The 20449-nt window shown below is 34.6% G+C and overlaps 1 protein-coding gene across 1 annotated transcript in view; it reads right to left on the reverse strand.

Moving 5' to 3' along the window:
- Positions 1 to 20043, reverse strand: part of Vps52 (vacuolar protein sorting 52) — a 273390-nt gene extending 253347 nt beyond the window's left edge. Inside the window, exons 1-2 of the mRNA XM_090396657.1 lie at positions 19791 to 20043; positions 3225 to 3303 (exon numbers count right to left, since the gene is read on the reverse strand). Of these exons, the coding sequence (XP_090252783.1) occupies positions 3225 to 3303; positions 19791 to 19850 (139 nt within the window). The 5' untranslated portion in view covers positions 19851 to 20043. The remainder of the gene's footprint in view (positions 1 to 3224; positions 3304 to 19790) is intronic.
- Between the last annotated feature and the right edge of the window lie 406 nt (positions 20044 to 20449).

Consider the following 20449-nt stretch of genomic DNA (forward strand, 5'->3'; position numbering starts at 1 on the left):
AGTAATTATTTAGATGAATCTAATTTATCTGGCCTTCTTTCTAAAGAAGTCCGGTTAAGCAAGGTCTTTAATTTAGGTATTCATTCATCCAGGTAAGAATTATGTAAACCAGATAATGAAAGTTTTTCCACTTGGTTATACTATAAATTAAAGATGCCAAGAAGCTATATTCTTGGTTTCTTCCAAAGTTTTGACACCCAAAGTTTGAGTGTGAGTCACTTCAAAAATGGGCCACTTCTATAATTGGAAATATGACTTCTCCATTACTTCAACCTTGATATCACTCCTGGGTCTGGTTCCTACTGATGTGACCTCAATAAAGGTCAAAAATGGTCTGGGTATAGCCCTTTTCATAATGCATAGCATTATACATGTCCATAAGGATATGTGCATTGCATTATGGGATACTAAGGCAATTGATATGAAGTCATCAGCCTCTATATACAAGAAGCTCAGTCATGAAGTGACTTCATGCACAAACTTTGTTCTCTTACATTTGGATAAAGGATGAAACCAGAATATAGCTTCTTGGCATCTTTAATTTATGTTAAACTGGCATTTTGTAATTCCTCTTCAATAATTCTTTTCTGCTATGGTGCCCATCATCTATTCTGTTTGCTGTTTTAAGGATACTTGTGACATAAGACTGAATGATAAATGCACGTAAACACAAGAAAGATATTTATTTAACCAAATATTTCGGTCTGGAAATAGCAAACCATCTTCAGTGGTATTACAAGAACAGTTTTAAAAAATACAAGCTAGAATACTAACAATAGATCGTTAAAAATAGAACACGCCACGTGATGTTATATCACTAAGTATTAAGTATAAAACGGAACATTTTGAAGTAGAGACATGATTGAGAGAAAAAAAAAAAAAAAAAAAAAAATTAATGAGTAATCTTGATTAGACTTTCCCAAATTTTTGATATAGATATACAGTCATTACGATTCAGGTTGGGACGATGGAGTAAGGCCTCCACGCTTTCCTTGAACAAACGTTCGAACCTATAACTGGATCTATGTAAGAGGCGAGTCCTGGACCAAAAGATGCTGTGGTCAGTTTCGATCCCGTGTTGAGTCAATCCAGACTTTTCAGGTTTGTTGTGAAGAATGGAGGATTGATGTTCTTGCATTATTTTTTCAAGAGAACGTCAAGTCTGTCCAAAATAGGAAAGATCACAGTTGCAAGGAATTTGATAAACTCCAGGAAAAGATAAAGTTGAGCATTTGTCTTTAGGAGAAGGAAAATGAGAAGACAATTTGTTGATAGGTGAATACGTAGTTGTTAAATCATATTTCTTTAAAATTCTTGTGATAGGTTCTATAAAAGTTGATATAGAATCTTTATATACCAATGTACCTCTCAAGGAAACTTTAAAATTATTTGCTGACATCTTTCCTGAAGACATTATAAAACTATTCAATTTCGTAATACATTCTGGATATTTCGTATGTCAAAATAAATTTTAAAGCCAAGTAGAAGGAACGGCCATGGAAAGTCCTCTTTCTCCTGCTTTAGCCAACTTTTATTTGGAACATTTAAAAAAAGTCCTCTTCTCATCTATTTTCCCTCAACCATCCTTTTGGGTAAGATATATAGATGACATCTTTACTATTTGGCCTCACAGCAAAAACTCTTTACCTTCTTTTTTAAACAGTATTAATTCCTCGCATCATCGTATAAAGTTTACTATGGAAATAGAAGAAAACAACCAGTTATCTTTTTTAGACGTTTTCCTCATCCGGTCACCTTCAAATATTCTTACAACCCATCATCCTTGTCAAAAAACAGGAATTATAAAATGCCTCATCAGAAGAACCAAAACTAATTGTTCTACTTTTGATTATCTAGAGAAAGAACTTTCTACTATCCAACAACACATGAAACTCAATGGCTTTTCTAAAAAAAAGTACTCAACATCTTCTCAATTCTTATAATCCTCCATAAAACAACAAAGTTTCAATACGTCGAGTGCCTATTCCTTATATCTCCGGTATTTCAGAACCTATCGCAAGAATTTTAAAGAAATATGATTTAACAACTACGTATTCACCTATCAACAAATTGTCTTCTCATTTTCCTTCTCCTAAAGACAAATGCTCAACTTTATCAAATTCCTTGCAACTGTGATCTTTCCTATTTTGGACAGACTGGACATTCTCTTAAAAAAAGAATCCAAGAACATCAATCCTCCATTCTTCATAGCAAACCTGAAAAGTCTGGATTGGCTCAACATGGGATTGAAACTGACCACAGCATCTTTTGGTCCAGGACTCGCCTCTTACATAGATCCAGTTATAGGTTCAAACGTTTGTTCAAGGAAAGCGTGGAGGCCTTACTCCATCATCCCAACCTGAAAAGTAATGACTGTATATCTATATCAAAAATCTGGGAAAGTCTAATCAAGATTACTCATTAATTTTTTTTTTTTTTTCAATCATGTCTCTACTTCAAAATGTTCCGTTTTATACTTAATACTTAGTGATATAACATCACGCGGCGTGTTCTATTTTTAACGATCTATTGTTAGTATTCTAGCTTGTATTTTTTAAAACTGTTCTTGTAATACCACTGAAGATGGTCTGCTATTTCCACACCAAAATATTTGGTTAATTAAATATCTTTCTTGTGTTTACGTGCATTTATCATTCAATCTATTCTGTTTATGTTGCTCTAGTAACTGACTATTCATCCTGATTCTATGACAAACATAGCAGGTCTTTTCTCAATGAGCAATCTCAGCCAGCAAGACTTTTTTTATTATTATTATTTTACCAATATAAGGAATATAATATTTTGGTTTCATCCAATACAAAATATGATTTGTCACTAAGACCCAAATTACTATCTGTCCTCATTCACTGATATTTAGTGAATTCTACAATTCAGAGTGTACATTATTATTATTATTATTATTATTATTATGTGACACCTCCAGGATGTCCAAAGACTCACCGAGGGAGAATGTGCCAACACCATCGAACAACTGATCCCCTTCTAACTACTAACCACGCTCAAACCTGCTTTAACGTTTTGCAAGCCATTAGTAGCAGAGGCTCTACCAATCAACCAATGCTGGATTAGAACAAGGGTTTGCATGTTTTATAAGGTTATTCTGTCCAGGTATCTATCTTTGAATCTTAAAAAATCACTGTACAGAATATACACAAATTAAAAGATTATTTACTTAATAGTTAATTTAAACTGGTCACACTTACCATCAACTTCATCAAAGGTTGGATCATCAGGAGATATGTCACTTACATACATTCGAGAAGAGAGATTCTGATCAACCATCTAAAAATAAAAATAAAAATCATATATACTAAAGAATAAACATTACAAGTTTTTATATATATATATGTGCATAGAAATGATAAGCACAATTTGAAAACCAATGGAACCCTAATTTCAAAAACTATATTTCTAAAGAATGGAAAGTGATAAAAACAAATAGTTATAACAACATAAGAATATATTCTTATTTCTGAAAGATGGTTTTCTTCCAGTTGTAGGGCAAGCTCGTTAATTAAAACTATTTAATTTCATTACCTTCAAATTATGAGCTTTTTTGCATATAAATTTTTTAATGAATCTGTATTAGTAAAAACTGAATGAACCCAGCTCACAATATGATGTTAAAATAATTTAACATCATATTGTTAAATACTTCATTCCCAGCTGTTTGTAATAAAACTGGACTGACCATATATCATGGGTAAATGCAGACTTTAAAAAAAAAATTGTAAACGTTTTTGATATTGTGATATGTAGTTCAATATTATAAAAAAAAAAAAAAATTGATACTGCTTGTGGATGAATAATTTTCTAACTTTAACAACCTGATGACATGTTTCACTGCATCCTTAATTTTCTTAAGATTTCTTATTTAAAAAAGCATTTTATATTTATAAGCTAATAAATCCATAAACTAAGTATTTATTTTGTTATTAATTATTGGAAATTCTTCATCAGCAAAGTTGATATAGTTTTGTTACTTATTACAGCCTTATTACTTAAAACCAAGTGAAAAACTTTCAACATCTATCCCTAATCCAGAGTATTTCAGTAATAAGGTGTGACACCTTTGACTACTTGTTACATAATGATGTTATGGAAATATGACTTCTGCAACCTTGGTATCACTTCTGGGTCAGTCTCCCACTGATGAGACCTCAATAAAGGTCAAAACCATCTGTAATGGTTCTTTACATAATCCATTGCATTATACATGTACATTGCATTATGGGATACTAAGGCAACTGATGTGAAGTCATTAGCCTCTATATACAAGTAGCCCAGTCATGAAGTGACTTCACACGCAAACTTTGGTTGTTCACGCTTGGATAAAGGATGAAACCAAGAATATAATTTCTTGGCATCTCTAATTTACAGTATAACCAGGTGAAAAAAACTTTCAACAGTTGTATTCAAAGTATGCAAGTTAAGACAGTTATATGACAGTTCGGATTAAAACAGAAAGAGTTTACAGTAGACTTTAAATTAAAATTTAATTTTTTTTAATTGAAAATTAACAGAAGGGCACTGATTTATTACTGAAAAGATGACATTTCAAAACTAGGTAATCATATTAAAAGTACTTACTGCATACTTACTTACTACTTACTTACTCCATAGTGCAAAATGAAGAACTGGAATTTTCACTAACTTAAAAGCTGCTTCACTATATATGTTTCTATAAAAAGTACACGCCACTTTTTCAAGTCCTATGTACTTCATTTATAGAGTAAGCTTTCCGTTCAGAGCATTCTAAATTTTTATTTTTTAATATACGTAACAACCTGACACTGGATGAAAATGCACTAAAATTCATCTAATGACAATTCTAGTCCCCCCCCCTCCATAATAGGAATGGCGGCTGTGATGTAAACAAGAAATCATAGAGCAATAGTGTTCAACCTTTTTTACTACGCGAGCTACTTTTCTATAAAAAGTTATTCGGCAATCTACTCTCTTACATATAAGTTATTCGGCGATCTACTCTCTTGTATAGATCACGTTCCTCCAACCTGATATCTGATTACACACAAATAAACAACTAAAAAAAAAATACATAACTAAAACTTTATTTGTGTATTAAAAATTTATTTATCACTTTTAATTATTTTGATACAACAAATATTTTAATACAAAAAAAAAAATATATATATATATATATTGGAATAAAATATTTATTTCTCTATTTTGAAAAACCAAAGTTAAAAAAAACAACAGATTGATCACAAACACACAAGTTACAGGAAATGCTGGTTGATTAAAAAAAAAAAAAAGTTAATGTGAAATTTGGCATTGTTTGGACCTCGCAATATTTTCATAGTCAAGTTGATATGAAGAAGTGGCCAATCGCAGACAATCATTCAAATGATCATTTGTAATTTGGTTTCTTAATTGATTTTTTATGATGGTCATATTTGAAAAAGCGGATTCTGACAAGTATGTCGATCCGAAACACGACAGAATTTTTCGTGCAATATCAGTTAATATTGGGAATTTTTCATGTGCATACTTCCAAATGACTTCATTGTTTATTGATTTTAAATGTAAACTATTCTGAATGTTTATTATCTCAAGTTCTACTTCAGCTTGGATTATATCAAACAGCCCACTAATTTTATTTGAAATTTCTGTGATGTTCAAGTTTTCTTGAAATGGATTATTGATAAAAGATACAATCATTTCAGTTTTATTAAAATCTTTAAATCTTGAATTTATTTCTTCCTCAACTAATTCTATTTCACGAATAAATTCTTTTAAATCATAGCGAAGCATTTCTTGATTTTGTTCAAAAAATTTTAATAAATATGGGAGATGTCTAAATTCGAGGTCATTTATATTTTTCTTTAATAAAAGTAAGTATTATTAGAAAGTTTTTATTGAACTTAATATGTCAATTAAATTTTTATCTCTACCTTGTAACTCTAAATTTAAATTGCTTATTTTCATACAGAAATCTACTAAAAATGATAAGTGTAACAACCATCTTTTATCTCAAATGCGGATAAATATCTCCTTTTTCATCAAGAAAAAATTTTATATCGTTAATTAATACAAGAAATCTTTCTAAAAATTGACTTCTGCTGAGCCAGCGAACATTATTGTACAACAGAAGTTCCCTATCATCATCTGCCTGTAATTTAAATAACCGCCATTGCAGGGCTTTTCCTCAAACAGAATTTACAATTTTAAATGTAATATCCAAAACATCTTTTGTGTTTAATCTTTTACTACACAGTACTTGTTGGTTAATAATAAAGTGGTACGTTAAAAAAACCTGGATATTTGTCATTGTTTTTACATAATGAAATGAAGCCTGATTTATTACCTATCATTGCAGGAGCACCATCAATAGTAATAGACATAAGTTTAAAAAGAGGAAGTTTGTGTTGTTTCACAAATTCATCAAATGCTGAAAAAATATCTTCTCCCCTATATATACCATAAGGTGGTGTATGGAGGAGCCGAGTCCAGAATGAGGCAGGTGACCAGTGGTGTGCCTCAGGGCTCTGTGCTTGGGCCAATGTTGTTTAATTTGTATATAAATGATATAGGAAACGGCTTAAAGGGAGATATTCAGTTGTTTGCTGATGATGCAAAGTTGTGTAGTGCAATAAAAAATCAAGCTGATGTTGAAAGTTTGCAGGAGGATTTAAATAAGCTGGTAAAATGGGCAAAAGAAAATGGATGTCAGTTCAATGTGGAAAAGTGTAAAGTCTTGCATTTTGGGATTAAAAGATTACCAGCTGTGTACTACATAGATGGAAAGGTACTCCAAGAGATTGATGAGGCTAGGGACTTAGGGGTATTGGTAGATAAGGAGATGAAGTTCAGAGGACACATTGCTAAGGTGTCCAAGATTGCACATAGGATTACTTGGTTGTTGAGGAACACACTGACATCCAGAGATAAAGAGGTTATTATTCCCCTTTATAAAGCATTGATACTTCCACATTTGGATTACTGTGCTCAGGTCTGGTCACCTGGATTCCTTGGAGATGAGGAGGCTGTGGAGAGGGTTCAGAGAAGAGTGACCAAGTTGGTGAGTGATATAAAAAATGCTCCCTACATTGATAGATTGAGAGCTTGTGGATTGCAGAGATTGGCTGATAGGCGAAGAAGAGGGGATATGATAGAAACATTCAAATTACTAAAAGGTTTTTATGGGATTGATGCAGGGGAAATGTTTCAGCTGTGTGATAGTGATGGAAGAACAAGAGGTCATCTCTGGAAATTAAAGAAGAGTGTGGTTAACAAAGGTGTCAGAACAAGGTTTTTTGCCTGGAGGGTGGTGAATGAGTGGAATTCATTGCCTGACTTTGTTGTGAGCTCTTCATCTGTAAATGAATTCAAGAAGAGATATGACAGATATTGTTTTGCTAGTTTGGGTCTCCCGCGATGAGTCTACTGACTCCATGGAGATACCCGTAATAATAATAATAATAATAATAATTCACATGGTAATGCGTTTTCATTACCATGTGAATAAACACCATTAACTGAGCAATATCAGTGAAGTCGTTTGATTCATCAAACTGTAATGAAAACGCAACACACTGGTGAATGTCTGACATTAACCTGGCCTGGAAACTTTTCTCCGGCAATTGGAACTCTTCCTTTCGGCAATTTGAAACCTTGTCTGCAGCCTAGAAGTAGTCTCTCTCTCTCTCTCTAGTTAAATCTTGAACCGAGAAGCTCCTTTCTGGAAGCGGAAAACTTCTCTCTCAAGCAACATGGATCCGGGCAGTCTCTCTGACAGCGACTCTGGACCGGGCGGCCTCCTCTCTGACAGCAATTCTGGAACTGGGACCCCTTCTGCTTGCTTCAGTCCCTTTTTATTAGGCCTCCTCTGAGACCTCGCATGAAGTTTGGCAACCCCCAAAGAATCGGTATGAGTCTTTCATCTTAAGTTTCAAGTTCGGCACGCCTTTTGTTCTCCTCTGCTTTCTTTTGATTGTAAGTTGCTGGCCATCGGAAAGTTGCTTGAACTCTTTCTGACTGACTTCAGAGATGTTTACACTTAGAGCCTGCAAGTCTTTCTCATACATACAGGTTTCAATAACAATCTTTCTAATGCCGCCATGTACAGCTTCGGCAACAAAAACATTGCCTTTGTTTTTAACACTCTAACATATTCTTATTAAAGCATTATATACAGTTAGCTTCAAAAGAGTTATTTACAAAAACATCTAATACAAACTATACCGAGACAAACAAAGTTTTTTTTTTTTTTTTTTACAATATTCACATGGGATTTAATCTAAGTAAAAAATCAATGTAATGTGCTTTGGAATATTTAATATTTAAGCTACAATTGAGTTTTTACACTTTGCTTATAATCGTATTCACTCGGCTCGCTGTTTGACTTCCACTGATCCAAATTAATTTATTTACCCAGACTTATAAGAAAATTACTGATTTGGCAATTTTAACGAAAAATAAATAAACAATAGCAACACTTAAAGTGAATTAAAAATAATACAAAATAATGATAAATAAAATATTATGTTTTCAGTTTTAATTAAATTTGTAAGTAAGGAGTAATAGAAAAGAGATCGAACAAAAATCACTCTGCGATTGACGGGTTGAACACCTCTGGCATAGAGAGAGTGGATGTTGAAAGTAGCAGTGAATGTGCATATGGAGATGGAGTATATCGCAATGTGGATGGGGAAGTTGGAAATGAATGGATATATGTGGTAAGTGGTGATTGGGCAAGGGCAGGTGTGGTGAGGAAATTACAATCAACAAGTGGCTTGGATAGGACTGATTATAAACCTAAAAATGAACTGCCTGTGTTTGTTGAAAAATGCCATAAGTTTCAGAAATAAGGGAGATGAAATGGCTTCACTGATTGAGTTTATTTCCTCCAAAATATTTGGAATATGCAAAATATGGTAGAATGAAGATGACATCCTAATGGGAATAGAAATGGAAGGATACAGTATTTTTTGCAAGGATAGAAAGGACAAGAAGAGAAAAGGAGTGCTGCTGATAATAGCAGGGAAATTATGTCCACATAAGGTAGACATGAAAGAGGGAAATAGTAGCAAGGGTTATGAGGCAGTGTGATGTAAAGTGGAGATTGACAGGAAAACATATTTAGTTGGACATTGCTATAAGCCAGGGAATGTGAAAGGTGGTGATGAAGAAATGTATAAAGAACTTGAATTAATGAACAAAGGAAAGGCAATTATTATGGGCAACTTTAATTATGATGGTATAGATTGGAATGAAGAGATAGCATTTGGGAATATGGAAAATTAATTTCTCGAATTCTTGAGAAATAACTATCTTAGGTAGCATGTAAAGGAGGACAAGCGAGGATTGATTTTTAGATCTGATCATTTCATCAGAGGATGTAATTGTGAGTGGGATTTTGTACATTCCTCCAGTGGTGAAAGTGATTATGAAGTGATCACCTGTGTTGTGGCTAGCCACATTCAGACTTCTATGAGGAAAGGATACATGTGGAAGTACAAGGCTGGTGATTATGACAAGCTTAGGAGACAGATTGGAGCTATAGCATGGAATAAGGAATTGAGTGGTAAGGAAATAGATGCTGCTCGGAAACTGATAAAGAAATACATAACATACACATACAAATCAGTGTGTGAATGTATTCCAAAGGCCTAAAGGCTGAATAAAGTAGGTATAAAATGGATGAATGAAGGACTTAAGCATGAAATCTGGAAGAAGAATAACGGTATTAATTAGTTACACAAAGAGTATAAAGAACAAACCAGGAGAATGACTCACTTAGTAAGGAAAACAAAAGTGGAGTATGAGCAGAAATTGGCAAATTAGACAAAAGAAAAACCCTACAGTTTTTTTTTTAGATATGTGGCAAGTAGAAGGGAGAATGATTGTTGTAATATGATGTTAATGGATGAAAATGGTATATGCTGCAGAACACTGTTGAGGTATTCAGTGATCAATTTATAAGGGTGTTTGATTCTCATCAGGGTGGAATCAAGAGCAACTTAAGTGTAGAGGACATAAGAGAGGATGGCTTGATTGTGGGTGAGCAGAAGGTATTTGAGGAAATAAATAATCTTGATGTCAATAAAGCGATGGGATATTGATGATATATCACCATGCATCTTAAGGGAATGTTTCAGGGAACTGGCAGTAGCACTGGCATGCCCGTTTAATGAGTCTTACAACAGCACAGGTTCCAAGGGAGTGGAAAGAAGGAAAAATTATTCCACTGCTAAAAGGTGGTGATAAGGCTGTGACTACAAATTATCTGGAATTGTGGTGAAGGTACTAGAGAAACTGGTGAGAAGTAGATGGATTTCATCAGTTGGTGGATGTTTGCTATCCTACTTACTAGGAGGTCTGAACTGGCTTGAAAAAATCCTATGCTTGGTCTCTAGAGCAGGAATTCCAGATTATCTAATACCCTTAACCATCCACAGTATATACAATCTCTTATGGATGAACACACAAATATACAGGGTGTTGGGATTAGAAGTATCCAAAAATATACACATATATTTCAGCATCCATAAGGTTTATTAAAATATTTTTTGTTATTATACAGAGTAACTTGCCGAGTTTTTATGAAGATTAGTAAAGTTCAATGTGAGCACCTTTTGTAGCTCGACAGATGCCAAAACAATACTCAAGCTCTTGCCAAGTATTTTCCAGCATCTGAAGCGTTATTAGAGCAACTGCTGCAATGATATGCTGTTTCAAATCATCCAAATCTTCTCTAGTACACACACACACACTCTTTAATAAAGCTACATGCAAAAAAAAAATGTCCAATGCAGTCATGTCTGGAGATCTAGGTGGCCAGGTGGCCACATCTCAACTGAGGCAATAACCATTCTTATGCCATTTTTTTTTTTTTTTTTGCAACTATGCATGTATAACCACCTTGAAAGTGTGATAAAACAAATCTTGGAAAGATTTCCTATCAACTGAGCTTTAGTTTCAGAAAATATAATGAATGGTTCTCACATTATAAACTGTTATTTTTAGATACCTCTAGCCTGTACATCCTGCATATATATATATATATATATACAGTGGTATCTCACTAATATATATATATATATATATATATAGTGGTATCTCACTAATATATATATATATATATATATATATATATATATATATATATATATATATATATATATATACACAGTGGTATCTCACTAATATCTGAACCTCTTTAGTCCAAATCCTCCAGTAATCCGCACTGTGGTTTGAAAGGAAAAAAAGTTTTATTTATTAAGTATTATTATTTTGTGTACTATTATTTTTATTTAATTATTATTAGTTAAACGATTGTTATTTATTTTATTATTACAATACAGTATAACTACGGTGATGCACAAAAAGAGGAAATTCAAAACATGCATAATTTGGTTAAAAATATAAATCCAGATGTTGAAATTTCACCAACAGATGTTACGGAATGGATTACAGGTAGAACGAAAGTGAATTCAAAATCAAATCAGATGCTGAAATTATAAATATGATGCTGCAGAATGAATTAGAAGACGATGATGACGATAAAGAATAAAAATAAAAAAAAAATAGCAAAACATGAAGAGGCAATTGACAGGTTTAATGTGTGTATAGAATGGGCTAAGCAGAATGACACGACATTCCATAAAATTTTATTGCTAATGCAGTTCCGAGAAGAAGCATTCGAAAAAAGTTTAGCTTCCAAGAAGTAAAAGAAAATCAGTGACTTTTTTACAAAGAAATAAAAAATCTTTTTTTTTTTTTTTGTATTATTTTGTGAACCTTTTTTTGTGTTATGTACAAGAAAGTGATATTTTTACTCAAATTAAGTTATGTACTGAACTACGCACTTTAATTAAATCAGAATCCTCAACAATACAGATACATACTAACTAAATTTTTTACTAAAATAAACGTGTGTACAGTATTATTTTTTAAGCTTTACATTACAGTACAGTAGCTTTTTTTCTATCAGTTACTTCATTTATTTGCAGAATTAAATTGATGGACCATTAGAATCTGATTATTTTTGCCTTAAACGCTGGTTATTTTTGTCTCTCGGGGAAATTCACTAATCCGAATGAGCATGGTTTTTATTCATTCGGATTAGCGAGATACCACTGTATATATATATATATAAAACTAATAATATATAGGTCAACAACTATAAGCTGAAAATATGGTTAGGACAGTTGAAACCATAAGGCCAATATGTTGTTCTTTTTTTGATACATCAGTCTCCAAAGATTGGTTGGAATAGCAATGTTACTTTAGTAGGAAATAGTAATTATAGGGCAAGATGATTTTCCATTGCTTTCCTTGCCCAAGTATTTGTGGCTGTAGATGTGTTTTTCATGGGCCAGTTTGCCTGTTTTGAGAGGAAAAACTAACCTTTCCAGGAGAAAACCCCTCCAAATCCATATGAGACCAGCTAATTCATCTTTGACTAAAAGCCCTGATAAAGTTCTTTGAAGCGTAGATGAGATTCAACTCGGGTCTTTCCAACCAAAGGACTCCGTCAAAACCAACCAAGCTATGGTATCTCTGTCAATATGTTATAACTATTAATTATGTGTACATCCAAGTCTGTGTGTTCTTCTTCTCTTCAAGAATTAGACATTTGCCTGTTCTAGCTTCACTGGTCTTTCTATCTTGCAACTGGTCTTTCTCTCTCTTTCTTTTTGGTCTATATCTATTCACCACTTTTGGTAGCTGATATCTTTCCATCCTAAATAGATGTTGTTTCATTTCTTCTCAATATTCCTTGATTTTTTCAATTATGTCATAAATATCTAGTTCTTTTCTAGATATTTACTAGAAAAGTTGATGTCTTCATATCTTATATGGCCCAATTTTGTGCATCCTTTAGCTGCTCTTAAAAATCTCATTTCTGCAGCATATATTTTACTTTCTTCTTTTTTCTTTTTATTAGTCTATGTTTCTGAACCATATGATACAGTGGGGTGGCCATTACTTTATAAAATTTTAGTCGAGTTTCTTGTCTTGTTTCTCGTCACCTTCAGAGGCTGCTTTATGGATTATCTTTATTAAAGCTTTCCATTCTTCTGTATCTTCACTGATTTGGGCTTCTTTTAGGTAGTCTGTTAATCATGATTGATATAGCATTCTAATGCTTTCTTCTTGTAACAGATATAATTTGTATACTTGTTCTATTTCTTGTTCTTTCTTATTTACTTCCATTCTCCATTTTGCTAGTATTCCTATTTTGGACACTACTAAATGATGATCTCAAAAAATTTGTCTGTCTGTCTGTTTTATAAGAATAAATCCAAGTTTCAAGTATTAGTATATAACAGCTATCTCGCTAATAACTGTGAAATCAACAAAACCAGGGCCGGTTTTATCATTAGGTGAACCTAGGCAATCGCCTAGGAGTGCTAAGACTTGTGTACGTGTGCCAAAATATATATAGAGTATGACAAAATATATATAGAGAGAGACAATGTATAGGGGCACCTAATTTTCTTTGCTTAGGGGCATCAGATACTCTCGGACCAGCCCTGAACAAAACCATGACTCAAGTATATGTCACATCACCTGAAGTGATGTTACTTCCTTTCTCCATTTTGCTAGTATTCCTATTTTGGACACTACTAAATGATAATCTCAAAAAATTTGTTTGTCTGTCTGTTTTTTTTGGTTGGAGTCGAGGCTAGCTGGTGAACGGACGTGCTATCGGAGAGCTCCTGAGAGATTTGTGTTTTTTGTTGATTTATTGGTGTTTTGGATTCAATTTAATGGACTTAAGTGTTTAATTTTGGTATATTATTGGAGCTTTATTAGCGTGGTTAGTGTACTAAAGTGTTTTATAACATAATCCATGTCGGGAAGTCGCCGCTAGATGAATTCGTAATGTGTAGTGTTCGTGCAAGCTCCAGATAAGATAAGTATCATTTTCAGTTATCGATACAAATTACTTAATATTGTGTAGTTTTGTTTTGTTTGCCTTGCGCATTTTAGTGCGTCTATTTTTGGTGTGTTATAACGTATAATTTGACAAAACACGTTAAAGATAAGTATGGCACCTGTGCGAAGGAAAATGGTGGCCAGTAATGAAGGTTCGCCATCGTTATCAAAGAACGGTAGCATAAAAGAAATGAGTCAGTGTACTAGCTGTGAAATGTACGCTTTGCGGAGTGCGGTCGGAGTGTGGTTAGATGATAATAAAGGATTGAATGTGTGTAGAAAATGTAGGGAGAATGAGGAATTGAAGTGTATTTCGGATCGTGAGTGTGATATTTTTGTCAACCTTCAGAATGAAGGAAATAAGGATATGACAAGAAACGGCAAGGTTGTACATGAAAACTGTGAGAGTGTGAATGTAGAAAGTGTGAATGATAGTATAAATGGTTTCTCAGAGAACAAAAAAGATGAGATAGATGCATTGAGTGAGATCGCGTTGTTGAATAGTGCGATAGAAAGAGCAAAACAGCAGCTAGAGTGCATGAACAAAAGTAGACTGAATGAACTAACCATTAATAAAAGGTATGACAGGAAAAATAGACGTATGAATGTGAACATGAACAAAATGAAGGATAGAGTGCTGTATGGAGACTCGTTAGTAGGAGGTGTGTTAGTAGAGGAGTTGACAAAATCGTACCAACCTGGTGCGACCATAAAGGACGTAACTGCGTCTATTAGAGAGCAAAAGGAAAGGGTGAAAGAAATGATTGTTGTGGCAGGTACGAATGATTTGAAAGGAGATAAAATGGAAATGATAGAAGACCTGAATGAATTGTTTGAGGTAGCAAAAGAAAAGCGTGAGAGAGTTAGAATGATTAGTCTTTTGCCACGGTATGACAGTGAAATGTTTAAAAGGAGGGCTATAATTGCAAATGACGTTATGCGTGGGTTATGTATGACGAGTGGTGTGGAATTTGTGGATGTGTGGAGTGAGCTTGATGGGCGAAAGGATCTATATAAGATGGATGGCTTGCATTTGAATGGTTACGGTGTAAGAAGACTTGAGAAAGTTGCTGAATGTAGTGGATGTGCAAATTCAGGGAAACTAGATTTGTTAGGGGGGGGGGGGGATAGAGATACAGTCCTTATGGAGGCAGTTGAATGTAAGAATGAATATAATATGCCAGAGCAAATAAGGACAACAAATCTGAGTGGGATAGTTAATATAAGGCATCAAGGTAGGGTTGGGGCTAATGGGAGTCTTAAATTCATGTACACTAATACTAGGAGTATTAGGAACAAGAAGGAAGAGTTTTTGGCCATGGTTGGCACTTCCAGACCACAGGTTATAGGTATTAGTGAAACATGGCTGCCTGTAGACGATATAACTAGTGGGATTGAATGTGATGGGTATAGTGTGTTCAGGAATGACAGAGAGAATAAAACGGGGGGAGGAGTATTGTTGATGATAGCTGATGAACTCCAGCCAAGGAGAATAGAAGTTGAATTGCAGGATAGAGAAAAGAGCACATTTGAGGCCATTTGGTGTGAGATTGTGGCTAGCAGAACTAAATATACAATTGGGTGCTGCTATAGACCAGGTGATGGAAAAGATGGTGGTGACAGTATGCACAAGCAAATAGAAGAAATGGGTGGAAGGAGGGTGATTATTATGGGAGATTTCAACTATGGTCGCATTGATTGGAGTGAGGAGAGGACACACGGGAGGAAGGAACTGGATTTTATGCGGTTATTAAGGGATAACTATCTGCGACAGCATGTAATGAAAAATACTAGGGGTCAGAGAGTGCTTGACCTAGTAATTACATCTGAGGATTTGGCTGTAACAAATATGACCACATTGCCACCAATCGGTGAGAGTGATCATAGGGTCTTAACTTGGGAGGTGGTTAAAGGTGTAGAATTTTCAATTAAGACAGAGTACATGTGGAATTATCGGGCTGGAAAGTATGACAAGCTTAGGAGTTTGATTGGTTCAGTGCCATGGCATGTACAACTGCAAGGACTAGAAGTTGATAGTGCATGGGAGGTAGTTAAGAAGTGCTTGCATGAAGCAATGGCTGACTGTATACCTAGAGTCCGAATAATAAATCAAGTAGGGGTTAAATGGATGAATAACACCATTAAGCTTGAGTTGCAAAAAAACAAACAACTGTGGAGGGAATTTAAGGAGAAGGGTGACCGGCAGGCACATGAACGGTATAAAGCGCAGGCCAGAAGGGTGACGAGTGTGGTAAGAAAAGCAAAAAAGGATTACGAAAGAACATTGGCCATGCAGGCTAAAGAGAATCCTAAACAGTTTTTTAAATATGTAGCAAGTAAAAGGAAAAATGTACATGGCAGATTGATTTTAAAGAATGCCGATGGTAGGGAGGTAACTGAATCAGTTGAGATAGTTGAGTTACTGAGTGAGCCCTTTGCAAAAGTATATCATCCAGGTGGTGACATTGCAGAAACAAATAAACCAGTAGATTATACGGGAATTGTGGTTAATGAAGTGGAGGTGAGTAGTCTATTGCATAACCTCAATGTCAATACATCTGTGGGATTGGATGGTATACCAGCTCGTGTTGTACGAGAAGCAGCTAAAGAATTGTCAGTACCCTTGACCATTTTGTTTAATTTGAGTCTCGGGTCTGGGTTAGTCCCGAGCGGGTGGAAAGAGGGGAAAATTGTTCCACTGCATAAAGGTGGTTCCAGGACTGCTGTTGTAAATTACCGACCGATTAGCATATCAGGAATCATTGTCAAGGTCTTAGAGAAAATAGTCAAGAGGAAAATACAAGATTGGATAGAAGAAAATGGGATACTGTATCGGGGACAGCATGGTTTTGTGAAGGGTAGGTCATGCCTCAGTAACTTGCTCACGTATTATAACACAGTGACGGCTGAACTGGATAAGGGTAATGGGTTTACGGTGATTCTACTGGACCTTGCCAAGGCCTTTGACAGGATTCCACATGGAATTCTAATCAGTAAATTGCAGCATATGGGAATGGACATAGGGTTGGTGAGATGGATAGGAGGGTGGTTGACGGAGAGATATCAGCGAGTGGTTTACTCGGGAGTAGAGTCCACAAGACAGCCTGTGACTAGTGGTGTGCCACAAGGATCTGTTCTTGGACCACTGCTGTTTAATTTATTCATAAATGATATAGGAAATGATCTGAGAGGAACAGTTCATTTGTTTGCAGATGATGCGAAGTTGGATAGGGCAATAGTGAATGCAGATGATGTCAAAATTTTGCAGGATGATTTGGATAGATTGGAGGTCTGGGCTAAGGAGAATGGATGTCAGTTTAATGTGGCAAAATGTAAGGTTATGCATTTTGGGGTGAAAAGATTGGCGGCAGTTTACTGCATTGGTGGAACCGTGCTCCAGGAAATTGATAAGGCACGAGATTTAGGAGTGTTGGTAGATAAGGAATTGAAATTTAGGGGACACATTGCAAAAGTGACCAAAACAGCTCATCAAATCACTTGGTTGCTGAAGAATACGTTGACAAGCAGAGACAAGCAGGTTATTGTTCCTCTGTATCGAGCCTTGATAAGACCCCATCTAGACTACTGTGCTCAGATTTGGTCACCTAGGTTTCTTCTTGATGGGGAGGAGGTGGAGAGGATCCAGAGGCGAGTGACCAAGATGATAGCAGGTCTGTGGAATGAACTGTATGAGAACAGGTTGAGGATTTGTGGGTTGCAAAAATTGGTTGATAGGCGGAGGAGGGGAGATATGATTGAGACATTCAAATTACTGAAGGGTTTCTATAAAATTAATTCAGAAGATATTTTTGAGAACAGGGCTGGTTGTGGGAGGACTAGGGGACATCCATGGAAACTGGGCAAAAGTGTGGTTAGTAAAGGTGTTAGAGCTGGGTTCTTTACTTTTAGAGTAGTGAATGAGTGGAATGCGCTCCCTGAGTCTGTGGTGGATGCTGTGACAGTGAATGAGTTTAAGGCGAGGTATGATAGATACTGTATGAATGTCAAATAGTTGTGATGAATATGATTTGGGGCCTCCCTCGATGAGTCTAATGACTCCCTGGAGTTGCCCGTAATAATAGTAATAATAGGGGCACCTAATTTTCTTTGCTTAGGGGCATCAGATACTCTCGGACCAGCCCTGAACAAAACCATGACTCAAGTATATGTCACATCACCTGAAGTGATGTTACTTCCTTTCTCCATTTTGCTAGTATTCCTATTTTGGACACTACTAAATGATGATCTCAAAAAATTTGTTTGTCTGTCTGTTTTATAAGAATAAATCCAAGTATTAGTTTACGACAGCTATCTCACTAATAACTGTGAAATCAACAAAACCATGACTCAAGAATATGTCACATCACCTGAAGTGATTATGAAAGGTTGATTTACATTATATGTAGGAAGGTGTTTGTTTGATTTTGATGTTTGGAATGGTGCTTTGTTAATTTTTTTGCATGAAATAGTGTTATCAGGTTTTTAATGGATCTTGATAGCAGTTTCTGGAAATGCATTTGTTATACTATTGTGTGTTTTTCGGTAGTGACTTTAATCCATTTCGGATGATAGGACGGTTTGTTTTTGAAAGGGTGATAAGTTGGTTTCCTGAGTTCAAAAAGTCAGGTTAGCTTCCAAGGACTGATTAGAGGTGTGTTTGTATGTGTGTTGGAGGGGAGGGATTCTTGAGAGTAGTGTCTGTGATCATTTTTATTATATGTTTTTCTGTTATTTTTGATATGGATAGTGTTTTATATCTATTATTTTTCTTTTGTTATGCTTCTATTGTAACTCTCTGCAATAAATTATGTGTAAATACAAATTCAAATAAGTTTTGAAAATCTTATCTTTATCCTTTTTGATAAATAAGACTGTTATACTGCATTCTGCAAATTCTCATTTGTTCCTTGCAATTGTCAGCAGTTACTGCAATTGAAGATGATGGCATTATTTCTTAGCTAATTGATGTTTGTGTTTACATTATTCTTTCTGTTAATGTTTGTTTTGGGATTCATTGTGATATCCACAGTATTGGTACTTCTTCACTGGGAAGTTTTCCCTTTTTCTTTGGCAGTTTCTATATTTATGATTCAGATTCTCTTGCTATTTTATCTTGCAGCACAAAGCAAATTTCTTTAGGTGCTTATGCATTAGTTGTCATTTCTTCATTTTAAAAGTGGCTGTAGTGTTATGAGTGATATTTGTTTATGCATGTGTGATTTATTATTCTATTGAGTTCATTGCTGGGTTGCTGTTAATTTTATTATGCTGTTTTGTATCATGTGCTGTGCGGTGTCTTTGTTTTCATTTTTTCTTTTTGATTCTTGATATCGTTTAATCGGTATCTTGTTTTCTTATCTTCATTGTGCAGTGTTACATGGCTGATGTAATATCAATCACATAACACATACGTGACTCCTGGCATAAATGACGTCTTAGCTATCGTAGCTCTCGTATACTTTTGAAGAAAAAAATAATAATCAATTAAAAAAAAAACATACGAAGATTTCTGTCGTCGTGACGAGAATCGAACCCGATGTCTTCCAATTGAACGGCGCATGGTTCGTTGCTTTTCCCATCTTAGGAGTACGTGGATGGATTTTTGTTAAACAAACTTCAAAAAAAATAAATAAAAAAATCTATATGGCACACTCTTACGTGAAACATTCCTGTTTCACGTAAGATTTTCAATAAATATTATAATGTTCCCAATACGAGTTTAGGAGCTTTACCTAGGCATAAATCAGACTGTGAAAACATTCAAGCACAAGTCTTAACGTAAACAATGATACAAACTGTGAGATTCGTAATCCTACTCGTTTACAATTTTAAAGAAATTTAGATATAATGTTAAACATTACCTGACCCAAGCCACATGGAGCAGGTAAAATTACAGGAACTTTAATTACACTGCCCTCCATTTGAAATAAATAAATCTTTTAGATTATAAAACAGAAACTACTAATGATTAATTTAGCAATACCCATCTTATTAATATTTACAGAATAAAAAAATCAAATTTAAGTAGTTCGTTTTCCTTATAGAAAACAAAAAAAGATTCACACATAACATAAAACTACAAAACCACAATTAATAAATCCATTATAAACTAAACTCCCGTTCATAAGCAGACGCACTAATTGACAGCGCCATCTACTGTAGCTCTACTCGTTTGAATTACGTATAATTGAGAATATTTATTTTCGACTAATGGCGATCGATACAGATATATTATAATAATAATTATTATTATTATTTGACACCTCCAGGGAGTCCAAAGACTCATCGAGGGAGAGTGTGCCAACAGCATTGAACGACAAAATCCCCTTCCAACTACTATCCGCGCTCAAACTTACTTAACTGAGCCATTATTATTATTATTATTATTATTATTATTATTATTATTATTATTATTATTATTATTATTATTATTATTATTATTATTATTATCATCATCATCATCATCTCGGGCAACTCCAAGGAGTCGACAGACTCATCGAGGGAGGCCCTAACATTATGT

Source organism: Typopeltis vanoorti, chromosome 8, assembly GCF_054136105.1.
Source record: "Typopeltis vanoorti isolate ZY-2024b chromosome 8, IOZ_Tvanoo_1.0, whole genome shotgun sequence".
Lineage (NCBI taxonomy): Eukaryota > Metazoa > Arthropoda > Arachnida > Uropygi > Thelyphonidae > Typopeltis > Typopeltis vanoorti.